General features: G+C 44.1%; 1 protein-coding gene across 8 annotated transcripts in view; it reads right to left on the bottom strand.

The window, feature by feature from the left end:
• The window catches only part of SLC16A12 (solute carrier family 16 member 12), a 72,719-nt gene that overhangs the window by 11,509 nt on the left and 46,544 nt on the right, over nt 1-14,666 (bottom strand). For 6 of the 8 annotated variants that reach the window (XM_025194613.1, XM_025194608.1, XM_025194610.1 and 3 more), the window contains 4 exons: nt 8,133-8,236; nt 6,748-6,891; nt 2,141-2,732; nt 680-939 (listed from right to left, as the gene is read on the bottom strand). In XM_025194613.1, coding sequence (XP_025050398.1) covers nt 680-939; nt 2,141-2,732; nt 6,748-6,891; nt 8,133-8,236 — 1,100 coding nt within the window. Of the gene's footprint in view, nt 1-679; nt 940-2,140; nt 2,733-6,747; nt 6,946-8,132; nt 8,237-14,666 lie in introns of all 8 variants that reach the window. The other 2 variants (XM_025194615.1, XM_025194616.1) reach the window with 1 other exon arrangement.

Raw genomic sequence — 14,666 nt, 5'->3', positions numbered from 1 at the left:
GCTGTAGCTGCTCCACTGCACCCCTCTGGATCTGCCCCTGCATCCAGCCAACACAGACTTTCCAGTCTGAAAGACCAGGTACTCACTTACAGCTGGGTTGACTGAGGGCAGTCTTTGGCATGAGTCCAGAATAAAATTCAAACTCATGCATCTGGACCCACAGCAAGACAGCGCTACCACTACACCTCTGCTGTGGGGAGTCACTGGGTGGAAAAGGTGTAATGTTAGGAAGTCATCACTCCATGCAACTCCTCCTTTCCTGCTCCATCCCTCCAGCAAAAGACTTCAGTAGGGGAGCTTTGGGTAACATAAGAACTAAAAGTGCTGGGGTGAGGAGGGATGCCCTCTGCATAGATGCCCTAACTGTAGGATTCACATCAGGATTTTCTGACTTGTCCTGCTTTGGATTTTCACCTTTGAATAAGTATTTCCATAAATGGGGATAGTTTGGCTGTTTAAGTTGGAGAAAAGCAAAATTCTCCACAATTCTATTTTTTTAATTATTTTTTTTCATTAATATTGCAATTTCTGTGACATGATGAACAAAGCCTATCTGTACAAGAAGAAACCTCCCTATTTTGACCAGCTCTAACCTACATATTCAAGGGCTCTGCTTTTGTCAGTAGGAAAATCTAGAGTAACAGCATAAACAGTATTGCAGAGGTGTCTGTGAACTGACCTGCAATGGGGGGACTCAGTAGGTATGGTACTGCATGAAGAAAATACACCACTCCTAGGGCTGATGATAAGGAAGCAGTTCCAACCACATCTGCCGTCACAACAGGAATCAGTGTTACATAGGCTCCATCAAAATACCCAAAGGTAAATGAGAAAGGCACAAGCAGAGGGAAGCTTTGGAGAACAGGTAGGAAGAGACAACAGAGGCCATCCATTCCCACAGCAAAGAGGTAGCAAATATGTCGATACTTCTTCAGACACCTGTGGATTTTAAAACAGGAAGCATAAAGCAATCTTACACACTTTCTCTTTGTTTCCATATATTTCTAGATTGATTACCTTGCTCTTTACAAATTATACAGGATTTTGTCGTCTTATTATATTTTTTCTGTTTTAACCCATCCCCTGCTTCTCCTATACTGCTAAATTTTAATGCCTAGCTTAACGTGCAAAGGTCTCTACCTAGCCACAGAGCAAATAACCTGAACCACATGACAGCAAACTAACTTCCTGTTCCTTGCTCCTAATTTTGGAGCATGCTGGTAAAAGAAAAGTAGGTTAGTATCTGGCCACATTCAGCTACTTGGTTTCTACACTTTTATCTTTATATGTTGAAGAAAAGGCTCTCAATATCTTGTAAAATAAGACAAAATACCTACTTCTCTCCTCTTTAGTGGTGTAAACCAGGAAAGATTCAATTGAGGTGAAAGTGAGTTAAACAAGAGGGAGCAGAGACCTACAGTTCACAGCAACTCAAATATCATATATATGAAATAAACGGGACAACCAAATTGGCTTTTAGACTTAGATTCCCACACTCACGTGATCTTCTGCACCAATGTTATAAATACTGCATAAGTGTTGAGAATGAGCTAAGATGGCACAGCATGGCTAAACACTCAAAAGTCAGGCAATGCAAACATTTGGGTTTGCATAACCTTAACTCTGTCCTTTTGTGCATATGCAGTAAAGTGCAGGGCCAAATTGTTGGCTCTTTTCCATTGCTTTTGGGATAGTAGTACAGAGGAACCAGGCTATTATCCTCTCGTGATTGGACACAGAGGACAATGCTAATTTACGTTATATTTATGGCATTGACCAGGGATTTCCAATGTATTTCCATGGTGAACCCAGTTCTGGACTCGTGACCCCACTTCCAGTCTCAGTCCAATCACTATCATTCAATTTCTGTGATACTAACAACACTAGACATATGCAGTTGGGACTCCTAGGTTGGTAACTGCTGCCACAGACCATGATAACTTTTAATTCAAACTTAAAAATATAATTAAAATCTGAGTTAACCTACAGATGGAATCAATGGTAAGTGATAAGCATTTCTAAAAGATGTATGATGGTAATCAACAGAAAAGAAATTAAAGTTGTTTCCAATATCATCAATATAGAAGTTAATATGCATCACACATCATCGCACCATCTGCAAACTGATGTCTGTCATTACCTTCTGTCTGTTAGCCATCCAAAGGTGATATTGCCAATAATGTCGACGACACCAAGTATAGACATAAGGAAAGCAGCCTCCTGATGACTTACACCAACGCTCAGAGCATATGGCACTAGGTAGACAAAGAGAGGGCTACAGCCATATGCCATAAACAAAACAGACACTGCTAGCACCATGAAGTCTGGCATCAGCAAAAAGTTGTACTCCTGCCATGAGCAGTGACATAGACATTCATGGGACCAGTCTTTCATTAAAGGTGAACACATGGATATCTGCTTTAAGTCTTGCTTCTGTGCTTTGGAGACATACTCCTGTCCAAGCAATTCAGGAGGGTTTTCATGGTCCTCCTTAAGAGTAATAGGCCGCATTAAAGCACCACAGACACAGAGGTTTAAAACAAAACCTCCCAGGATTAGTAATGCTCCCCGCCAGGAAAACTGTTCAATTAAGAGCTGGACCACAGGAGCCAGAATGAAGGTACCAATGCCACTCCCTGACATGGCTATCCCATAAGCCAGCGCTTTTCTTTTGTTGAAATATTTGCCCACCATTGCTATGGCTGGAGAATAACAGAGTGCAAATCCAAGCCCTAGAAAAGAAGCAGATTGCATATTATTTAATAGTGAGTATATATAATAGAATACATTACAGTTAGCCAAATAACCTACTTCCATCAGCACTAATGAATGGGAGGGCCCCTGCTTACCACAGTTTTACAGGTCAGGAATAAGTGAAAGTGGTAACACCCCCTGGAAGGACACCAGAGTAAGCAAATGCAGTTGAACCTCAATAATATGTTTCATGCAGAGGCCTGGTGAGGATTGGTGAGCTTTATGTTTTGGTAAGTGCTCAGGCTATAAAAAGAACATCAGCAATGATAAGTGGTCTAGCTTTTTATCAAGGCAAGAAAGTTAAAAAATGAAAACATGGCACCCCACTAAACCTCTAGGGACCATGTCATCATGCACACTGTTCTGAAAGCCAGTGCTCATTGTGGTCGGGTCGACTACAAACCCAAATATCTATTTCCTGGGCAGATCTGTGTAATTGCAGACCTCTGAAGAAAAATTTAGGGAGGGGTTCCCTGTTTTGTGAATTGTATGACATGCCACTTTCTTTAACCAAGCAAACAAAATATATTTTTCAACTGGTTGGAGTATTAAATCCCCTTGAGAAGCCCTCAATCCTATTATTTTGATTTAGATTATGATTGTGATGATTTTCAAAATCACGTCAATAAAGGTTTTCTTTAAAAAAAGAGAAAAGAAAGGAAAAGAAACAAAAAACCAAACAGCATCTCTTGGAGAAAAAATTGATTATAGAATTTCAAGGAGAGATAACAATCAGATGAAAGTTTGCATTAGTACAGTGTTTCAGCACAGATTTCTGAATCAGTCATAGAAATGTATTCCAGCCTGGGATTTTAGAACAAATTTCATCTTCAGATAAAAATAGTCCCCCTTCCCAAAGGGCGTGTCTATTATGAACATTTACTGTGCAGTAACCAAAATTACTGTGCATTAAGGGCATGTGTCTACATATGGCAACTTATGCCGACTTGAGCGTAAAATTGATACCTGCATCATGCTGGTATCAAATTTATACCCAATTAGTTACTGCACAGTAATCCACATGTAGACAATTTACTGCACAGTAACACTGTATATGGACTGACTTGGGATTCATTTTAGTTCCAAATCAGTTCACACACAGTGTTAATGCGCTTTAATTCCTGCACATGTAGACACCAGCCTATTCCCATTTACTGCACAGGAAATTTAAACCAGCATAAATGCATATGTAGACACACCCAATGTCTACAGCAGAAAGAACCAATGTGGGAGATACTCATATTCAACTGTAACAGGCTACCAGTATTAGCTATCAGTGCTTTATTCTTGCCAACATTAACCTACTATGCATTAAACCTACTAGGTGGAATGGATTACACTGACACAGGAAGGCAAATGCTGTGTTACCTCACTCAGATATAACAGGTAGTATAACTAGGATGTGGACAGCAGCCTTGAGGTAGGACCATACGAGTAGCCACACCTGAGTGGGAGACTTGAACTAAATTTTATCTTATTTTACTGATCATACCTTTGTCAATTAAACCAAATCCCAGTAATGGATGGGACTTTAATCCTGTTCAGTGTACTGACTTTGTTTCAGAACACTAAAAATCCCTAAGAGTAAAACAATGTAACATTAATATAATATAATAAAATTATCCAGGTCACAGGGAACTCAAAATTAAAGGTCTGTGAAAGGTCAACCAAGGAAAAGGATATACACTGCATTTGATCCCTTTAGAAGTGCAAACATTTTATGAATCTGAAAAGACCTTCATTTATATATTACTAAATAATGAATGGAGCAATGAAGAAACTTAGTCCACTATTATCAGGCATCTGTCTTTTGGCTCTCCACTAGTGGGTTATATATATTCTCCTTTCTGGATATATTCATTATGAAGAAAGGCTGAAAGAATTAGGGTTATTTAATCTGGAGAAGAGAAGACAAAAGGGGAATTTGATAAAGTCTTCAAATTCCTGAAAGAAAATCATAGAGAGGATAGAGATGACTATTCCCTGTGGCCACAGGGTACAGGACTAAGAGCAATGGGCTCAAGCTGAAGCAAAGGAAATGTATGTTGGATATTAGGGCTGTGGTTATGTTGGATATTAGGGCTTTGGTTTCTGATTCGATCTGGAGGATATTTGGCCTAATTCAGCAGTTGAATCTCTGAAACCAAATTGAATCAGGAGACCCATTAATTTCTCCGAATTTAATCAGAAGCCTCCGAAATGATTCGGAGGGATTCAACAATTCAGCCATAGACACAGCCTTATATGTTTTTTCTACATACCTCAAGGTACCAGGTGCGGCTTGTGAATACTGAGATGGTGGGGCAGATGGAGCATCCCACGGGAGCATGGGGGAGCCCACCCACTGCTTGGCAGTGGACTCAGAAGTGGACCAGAAGTCCCCCCCCCGCTTCCAGCTTGGCGACTGATGCCTCCTGGGTCTGGGGGGCACTCGAGGTCCCCCCCGTGGCCGCTCACTAAGCCTAGGGAGTGTGGCGGGGGGGGCCCCTGCGCACTCAGAAGTGGACCCGAAATTGAACTGGAAGTACTTCTGGTCCACTTCCAGGTCCACCGCTGAGTACGTGGGCTTCCCTCCTCCCCAGCCCCCCCGTGCTCCTGTGGGATGCTCCATCTGCCCCACCATCTCAGCATTCATGAACCACACCTGGTACCTTGAGGTATGTAGAAAAAACATATAAAGCTGTCTATGGCTGAATCGCTGATTCTCCGAATCAGAATCGAATCTTCAGATTCAGCCGAATCGAATCTGAACAGTGATCCGAATCAGCGAATCGAATCACTGTCCCCCGAATTGGGCCAAATCCAATGTGAATTGAATACTGCCCACTTTGCACACCCCTATTGGATATTAGGAAGAAATTTCTGACCATAAGGGTGGTCAAATATTGGAACAGGCCACATAGAGAAGTTGTGGACACTCAGTCTCTTGAAATTATCAACTGATGGTTAGAGAGATACATGGCTGGGATGGTTTAGTCAGGGATGATCCTGCCTTGAGCAGGGGGCTAGACAACATGATCTCATGTGGTCCCTTCTAGCCCTACTTTCCTATGATCCTATGATCACTTTAGTAAGTCTCTCAACTTCTACTGGCTCTGAGTTTGGATATATGCTACCGCTGGTCTTGACTCCCCTCTGGGTTACACATTTGCTTGCTGGGTCAGCATAAGCAACCATTTACTGTGGGTTCATTTCTTCATTACTCCCTGCAGACTAAATTCACTGTTTGACGAATGGACTGTCTGCAACTTAATGCAGAATACCTTATTGCTTCTCTTCCTCAGTATTTATAATAGTTCTCATAAAGATTCTCAGGAAGCTTCAATGGCATTTGGATGGTATGTGATATAGAGCTTTGGGTAACAAGGGACTTTATTTGTTATGAACACATTTGGCAAAAATTAACACTGTAATGCAGGAGCAACACATATGCAAGGATTTTTTTTCTTAGCAAATAAGTTGTTGGCAGCATATGAAGCATAGTAATTCTACCAACTTGTTACTAAACAGCAGGAGACCAAGAACAAGACTTACATCACCATGGCTACCATGTCAATTTTAATGAGTCAGGAATCTCAGTATAACCATTGATTTAAATAAAGGAAATCTATGTAAGGCCATAGATGGGTTGGTAGGATATTAATGTTAGAGAGAAAAACTAGCAGCCTGCCATCTAGAAAAAACTCCTTTCCGCAGAGTTTACTCTCTGCCCTCTTCAAGCTGATGTTACTTTACTCTGTGCCTGCAAAATCACCAGATTAGAACGATTTCAGGCAAGCTTGGGGAGCAAATTCCAGAGCCCTGGAGCCCTCGCAGGGAACACTCAGGCAGCCATCCCCTCTCTTTTATAATAAGGAAGATCCACCTTGAACATCTCTGGTGATTAGATCTGTGGCAATATGAAGATATATCTTTAAAAGTTTAAGTTAATTGCTCTGACAATTCTGGGTTGCTTTGTTGGTTGGAACATACCACATCAATCCCTCCTCCTACCTGTAAGAACTCCTAGTGACAGGTAGAGGTGCTCCAGGCTTGTGGCAAATGAACTCAGGATTAGTCCTGTAGATGCAAGCATTCCTCCCAGCATGATGCCCACTTGACAGGACACACGATTACTGATAAAACTTCCAAGTGGGGCTTTAAGAAATGATGAATGAAGTTAGTTGATAGCGCCTCATCACATGCATCACACTACCATGAAAATGAAAGTTTAGGAAAAGAAATAACCACCAAAACCAAAGAGAAGAAAATACTGACCTGCTTCCACAGCTAATTAGAGTAACATTTCACTATCACATACATCACTATGGTACTTGTGAGCAACCTAAAAACCCTTGCAAAAATTATTATATTCTGTTTTCTATAAAACCAGGTAGAGCTGAAGCCATTTTTGTAGGCCAATGGCATCTCTCAATTAACGGGGACAGGAGGAGACAATGGTGCTATCTAGATAAGGAGCATCATTACTACTGCAATAAATCTGCAGCTCTTGGAATTTACATTGAAGCTCTGTTTGGGTATGTCCCTTTCACCTTCTCACTGAGGGTCTCAGACCTTAAATGATGTGGTAAAGCTCTCTCTGTCTCCCTCTGGAGATTAGATAGAGGCTCATCTCACCTATATGAAGAAATCATTTCTCATCCTACCTACTTTCACAGAATTCTGAATGATAAACTTATAATCAAATCACATGTAATCTGGTTGATGCAGAATGGTTACCACAACTTACTTCTAAGATGTCCGGCTGTTTTTAGGCCCCAATCCTGAAAAGTTGGCAAACTTTTCCACCCATGTGCCTCATGCTGTAGGATTGGGGCCTAAATTTGCAGTCCTATGAAATATATTCTTGAGAAATTCTTGAAAACAAAATGTGTGTTCAAAGAGTAAGCCGGGAAATATTTTTAAAAGAATGAAAAAGGACATTTACCCGAGCAAGTGTTATGGATGTGACTTGAACTAAAAGAACAGCCCATCAACTTTAAAATGTAACTCAAGCAAAACAAGTGTAATGTAACATCAGGCAAAATGTAACATCAGGCAAAACAAGTGGTAGTTTAGTTGCTCTCAAACCAAGATTTATCCCTTAGTCTTTATCACACATTTCTTAAAGAAACATCACTTGACAACAAAATGATTTGCTTCTTTTCACTATCAAACAAAGTTATTTAAAGAGAATCCCTTCTTGCCAAACCACACTATGGGAATCAGCTATACCATTTGTTTCAAAAGGCCAGGCTGGCCTGGACAAAAGCCATTGACATGATTAGAAGCCCCAAATCAGAATATTTCCCAACTAGCTCCAGTGACTTATGAATACACTGTCAGGTGTCCCCACTCAGGAACAAACCAATCTATTATTTTTAGAGGGCAATACACACCGCAGAGCATTGTAGCACAGTCTGCAATGGAATGGATCCATGCTGTTCGGGCGTAATCCTGAGCAAAGTAGGTTTGGAATTCCACAAAAAATATTGAGATGCATCTAGGAAAGAAAACATGAATATTGATGTTTTAAGAACGCAGTTAATGCATTACAGAAAACATAAGTTGTTGCTATTCAAGGATAACAGAAACCTGTTTTTGGCTCCTTTCCAATTCTCCTGGAAGTAAATGGAAAGATAACCACTGGCTTCCAAAGGAGTTGGGTCAGGTCTTTAAACACCTGCAAAGAGGAGTTTGAAAAAAGAATCTGTGTGGATATGCTGAAAACCTGGAAAATGAAAATGTGGTGCAAAACCTGGATAATGAGTACAGCAGTTCATACAGTGCGTTTACCCCTGTCTGACTGAACCAGAGAAGAACCCTGGATTTTGCACCAATGACTGAGTCAGAGGATGGTCTTCAAATCTGATCCTAATAGTGGGATTACACAGAATTAGATTAATTTAGATCACATTAATCTAATGCAGATAGATTAGTTTAATCCAGAGAAATCTGACGGAAACATTAATGGAATTTTTCTTACTTTATCTGATATTTCTATTGTACAGAGCTGAATGAGCACAGAAGATGCAAAGGTAGTGGAAAACAAGAAAAAATATTCAATAAAAGAGGAATCTAAATATCAAAAGGGCCAATGGGTCTGTGCCAGCTTTTTAAAACTGTTTATTAAAATGCCCATGAAGGAGATAATCTTGCTTTGTTCAACAAGTATCATTACTATGCCTGCATGCATATAGGAAGAGACTAGAGATTGTTTTGTTCCATTCTAGTTTCAGGCTGATAACAGGATACAACTTTGGTAAATTCTCTACAGTAATCTTTAAAGTTCTAATAAATATTTCTTTTTACAGGCATGGCCAATCCTTAAAAGGGATGAACAATCTTTTCTTTTCAATTCTAATCCACCACATACTATTATCCTATCTTTCTGTTCTTGTTTCTTCCTCCTTTATATATAGGTTCAAAACCAAAGGCCAGCTATTTAAAATCTGGCCAGTAAAACAGAAAGCAGTTTTCTCCCTCCTGTCTTGTCTATGTTAATAATATAAACATTTTCTAGGTATAACTAGACTCTTATTAGTATTATTTATTTTGCAGTACCTGAGAACGGTAGCAGTAGGTGCTGCAAACAGTCAAATGACAATCCCTGCATCAAGATTCTTATCAAATGCAATTTCTATGATATTTACTCATGAATAAAGTTAAGTGTGCACTTCAGGTCCTAAGGACCTGATCTTTCAATGATTTTTTTGTGAACAGGCCTTGCATCCCACTGAAATCATCAGGCAAAACTGCAATAAAACACATAAACATACTTCTTCCACGAATCTATAACGTATAAATGCTGGGTGTATCTTCAATATTTCTGTATCATGAGCAAACAAAGTTGGCTTTTAGTTGACTTTTCAGTAGGATGACCATAATAATTTTAGGAAAATCCAGGACAGAATAAGGAAATCCAGGACAGCAGGGGGGTGGGGGAGGGCATGCATGTGCGCGTGCGCGCACACACACACATGCACACACGCACATGCGCACACCATGCGTCTGTACCCACCTCCTCATGTGGACATATACACTAGGGCTATGCGAGACTCTGGATCATGCTTCAGATCTGGGGCCGCTTTCGACACTTCAGCGTCCGAAGCAGCATGCCCAGAGTGAAGCATGGGCTTAGTTAAGATGTCCAAAGCGGTTCGGAGCTTCTGAAGTGCTTCGGAAATGCTTTGGGTGCTTTGGACACTGAAAGTGAAAGTTAGAAAAGGGAGAGGGAGCAGGGGAGGGAGGGAGAGTGGGAGGTGGAGGGAGGGGGAGCAGGGAGAAGACTGACATGTGTAGGTGGCCAGTGAGAAGGATTTCTCTCTGGCTGCCTTTCCAATGACAGCATCTGGGGGGGGGACCTAGAAACAGCATAAAAAGCCTCTGTTTGGAGGTGTTCTGTGCCTTTTCCTAGCTTGTTCCCTCTCAGGAACTGCATGAGAAAGGAACCCTCGGACTCAAGAATTTCAGCTTGCCTGCTCCTTTTTGTTGTTAGAAAGGATTGGGTAGGATTTAGCTTATTTTAGCTATTCAATTACTATTACTATTCAATTCATTTATTTGAATTTATATTTGCTCTTTTTTTTTTGTTGTTAAAACAAAAGAATTAACACACACACACAGACCTTTTGCAGCACAGGAAAGATCAATATGAAGCATGCTGGAAAGGCAGGTGCCAGATCTTCTGGCAGGGGAGGGAGAGGGGGTAGGGGGAGAGCTGGAGGTGCAAGTCCTCACCCCCAAACATAGATGCATTCTCTTCCCAAGCAGCCATGACATCATGCCAGTGGAAGCAAGGAGGTGGGAGCAGTGTCTGCACCTGATGTCCCTGCACCTGCATCACCTCCCTTCAGTCCAGAAATAGGCACCAGCAGTGGAATCACTGTCATCTCCACCCCAATGTCATCTCTCAGCGTGAGCCTCCCACTGCCAGAGGAGGAGCTGGAGCTGGAACCAGGGATGCTGAGTGCACTGGCTCAAGCAATTCTAGGGACTGAGAGGGAATCAGAGTTTCTGCTCCACATCCCTCAAATTTCCCTTAGACCCAGGTCTCCTCTGGAAAGCAGCACCTCGGAGGAGGCTGAGGTTGTGGAGGCAAGTGGCTCAACTGAGCCAGCTCCTTTTGCTGTTCTGCCTCAGCCTGCTGAGGAGTGGGATAAGGCAGGATCTTCACCCTCAACCCAGAAGCAGGAGAGTAGTAGTGTGGGAACATTTTGAGCTGGCAGATGATCCCAGGTTTGCCATCTGCCAGCACTGCTAAAAGCACATGAGCTGTGACAAGGATGTGAGACCTAAAGCTGGCATCAGTGAAAATGGAAATGGAGGTGTCAGGTATATTGAGTCCATGAGTTTCTGTACCTACTACCAAGGAGCTCATGAAGTGCAGTTCATAGGCCCAGCTCTGAAAAGTGGTTTACATTGTAATTTGTTTCCTCTCAGGATCATGCCTGAGAGATTGCAGGCAGAGTGTTTTTTTGGTGAGGAATGTGTCAACCCAGGTAGTTGGGTTTTGTTGTCTGATAGATTCTGGTGTGCAGTTTGGGGGGGTACTGGAAATAGTTGACAGGTCTTGTGTTTTGAGCTGTAGGAAGTTGGCTTCAGTTCTGGTGATGAGGTTAGGTGCTTATTTGAATGTACAAACCACTTTTCAGAGCTGGGCCTATGAACTGCACTTCATCAGCCTCCTAGGTAGTAGGTACAGAAACTCATGGACTCAATATATGCAGGCATACTGCGACCTGCTGGACATCTGACACCCCAGGCACCTCTGCATTTTTACCTGTGCTGCTACATCCCTCTTTCCCCCCTCCCCCCCCCCCCAGCCTGTCCCTCGTCCCTTGACCCCTCCATTTCCATTTTCACTGACTGGCTTTCTTGCCTGCATTGCATGCCAGGCCAGCCTCTGGCTTCTTTACTATCCCTTTCATCCAGGACCAACTGCAGGTACTTCCTCAGCCTGACAAAGAGGTTTTCAACACTAAAGCTTCCAAAGATACATCTTTAAGTGCTTCTTTTTTTTTCATAATACACCTATAGACATAAAAACACAAGATAAGCTATCACACACCATGAGTAACATCATATGTCCAGCACAACACAACATCTTTACTTCTTGCTGTCAATTCCTTTATAAAAAGAAAGGGTCTGTGACAGTTCCGTTTGGGTACCTTTGATGCTGATGCTACTGGTGTTGATTCAGCTAAGTTATTTTACCTGTTGTCATGTAAAGTGGTGGACCAGACATGAGGCTGTAGGGGAGGAGGAGGCCTCACTGGGGCACACTGCCGTGTTGTGGAGAGGCCTCAGTGCCAGGAAGGGTACACCTTAACACATACACAGTGTCACCCACCCACATCACAAGATTTGCCTGTCAGCAGCTTGTGGTGCAGGGCCCCAGAAGACAGACTCCCCAGTGAGACATACACACAGCTGGCAGGCTTCATAGCCTGGCAGGGCCCAGCACCCAGGCCTGCAGTAGGTTCTACCCCCCTGTGCCCCAAGACAGCAGTCACCCAAGCACCCACCTACATCACAAGTTTTGCCTGTCAGCAGCCAGAGGTGCAGGGCCCCAGAAGACAGATTCCCCCAGCAAGACAAACACACAGCTGGCATGCTTTTTGGCCTGAGCAGGGGCCACCACCCCTGCAGTTTTCAGACCGCTGCACCTTAACACACACAGGGTCATCTGTGTCATGAGTTTTGCCTGTCAGCAGCTTGAGGTGCAGTTCCCCCCAAACCTCTGCACCTATCTTCTTGAAACTTTGCATACTTTGTGGCCTCACCAGGGGCCACCACCCCTGCAATTTTCACCCCCCTGTGATGTAACACATAGACGTTACATGAGTTTTTCTTGCAAGAATTTGGGTGCAGTTCCCCCCAAAGCCCTGCATCTATCTTCTTGAAACTTGATAGGTTTCATGCTCTCAGCAGAGGCTACTACACCTTCAAGTTTCACCCAACTCAGAGACAAAACAACAAAGTTATAGATATTTCATTGATCCCCCATTATACCCTATGGCCGGATCTCCAAGGCAGGTCTGAAGCTTCGGAGCCACTTCAGCCGGATCGAAGCAGCAAACTGATCCAGAGCTCCGGATTGGATCACTGACATCTGAAGCGGCTGGATCTGAAGCCGCATCTAATACCTGTCTACTCGCATGGGCCTAGTATACACGCGTGGACTCACAGCCCCAACCCCATGGCTCCAAGGAGCCCTGATGGTGGAGTGGGGCAAGGCAGAACAGTGTGGAGATCCATGGCCAGGCAGGTCCAGCCTTTGCGTGCAAGAAATATGCAGCCCAGCCGCAGGCCTCTGCACAGTTCTGCCATGCTCCACTCTGCCATCCTCCACTCTGCCATCCTGGCTTGCCCTGCATAGGTGCTCAAACCCTGGCCCATTCCTCCTGGTCTGCCTCACCCCAGCCTGCCCTGCCCCAGGCACTAGGAACAGCGCTCAGCTCTGCATGTGTGGGTGGGGTGGCCCCAATCTGGGACTTTTGCTTCAATTCTCACCAGCTGGCCAGGAGACCAGGACAGCTTACAAAAACCAGGACTGTCCCAGCCAAACCGGAACATTACCTTCATTTTAAGATGTTTTCATGAACCACCAAGAGCACATTACTATGGAAAGACAGCATGGTCATGTCCACGCACGCAAGCATGTGCACTTGCAGCAGCTCAAATAGAAGCAGTGTAAATTTGAGCTGGGGCTTTTTGCCTCAGCACATGTGCCCGGACATGTACTTTGGTGTGCTACTTGGGGCAAAACAACCCTGCCTGGCTCCTCCTGGATCTGCAGTGTGGGGGAGCTAGAGCCCAGGGCCAGCACCTGTGCTGTCTCCAACAGTATTAGAAGCTGCCCTGTCCTGGCTGCATCAGTACAAAAAGCTGCCCTGTCAAGTAGCTCAGGGCTACTCACTCTCAGAAGCTTCTGGGGCCCAGCCAGTTGGTACCTGGGGACACTATGCTCTGTGCCAGCTGGACTGCTGAAGCAGCCCTGAGAGTTCCCTGTACCCTTTACCCAATGCAGCAGTCTGGCAGTGGGGGCTGCTGCCTGGCTGGGACCTGCTGTGCACCGGCCAGACCCGGATGGAGACTACACAGCTAGTAGAGGCATCTGCCCCTCTGAGCCAGCTGCCAGTGGGCTGTGGCTGCAGAGTTGGCCTTTGTGTGGCACTACTGCCATGTGTGCCCCCTGCCTGGCCAGCAGGGCAGCTATCGCCCGGAAGATGTTCCCAGTGTGGTGGCCTGCTTTGAACTGTCAAATCATGTCCTCCTGGCCCCAACTGGCCAGGAGGTCAGGCACCTCCAGCTGGGTCCAAGATGCCAGCTCTGAGCAGGCTCCTCTGCCTGCGTCCTCCAATTGCCCCCCTAGCAGGAATTCTGGCATTCCCTATCTGAAAACTGAAAAATTCCTGATAAAAAAAATCCCAAAGTCACTCTGTAAAATACCCCAAAATCCATGTTCCTCCACAATTAAAACAAAAGACCACTATATATACAATGAGAGACAGAGAGACAACGATCAGTTGGACAATGTTTTATTGATATATCTACAGTGTTAAAGCAATTTGGAAGCCTTCCAGTGTCTCTATCATCATAATAAAATGAATTCTAAATACCTATATGTTTTGCTATTTGCCTTTGGTTTTCTTACCATAGAGCAGTTAGAGCTCCTCCTGACCCCTTCACTAACCAGGATGTGGGGACAGCTGCCCCTGCAGCCACAGCCCCTGCCATCCTGTCTAACAGCTGGGCACACAAGGTATGTGCTGGGGGGATGTGGGGTTTGCAGGAGAGGGGTGGAAAGGTGGGTGGGGGGATGTGGGTGGCTGTGGAGGGATGTGGGGGGCATTGGGGTGTGTGGGTAGGTGTGGGTGGATTTTGGAGGGACTGTGTAGGGGTGGGGCTGCACAGGAGGGGGGGGGCCC

The sequence above is a fragment of the Alligator sinensis genome, unplaced genomic scaffold (assembly GCF_000455745.1).
Source record: "Alligator sinensis unplaced genomic scaffold, ASM45574v1 scaffold423_2, whole genome shotgun sequence".
Taxonomy (NCBI): Eukaryota; Metazoa; Chordata; order Crocodylia; family Alligatoridae; genus Alligator; species Alligator sinensis.
This window is presented reverse-complemented; position numbering and strand designations above follow the sequence as displayed.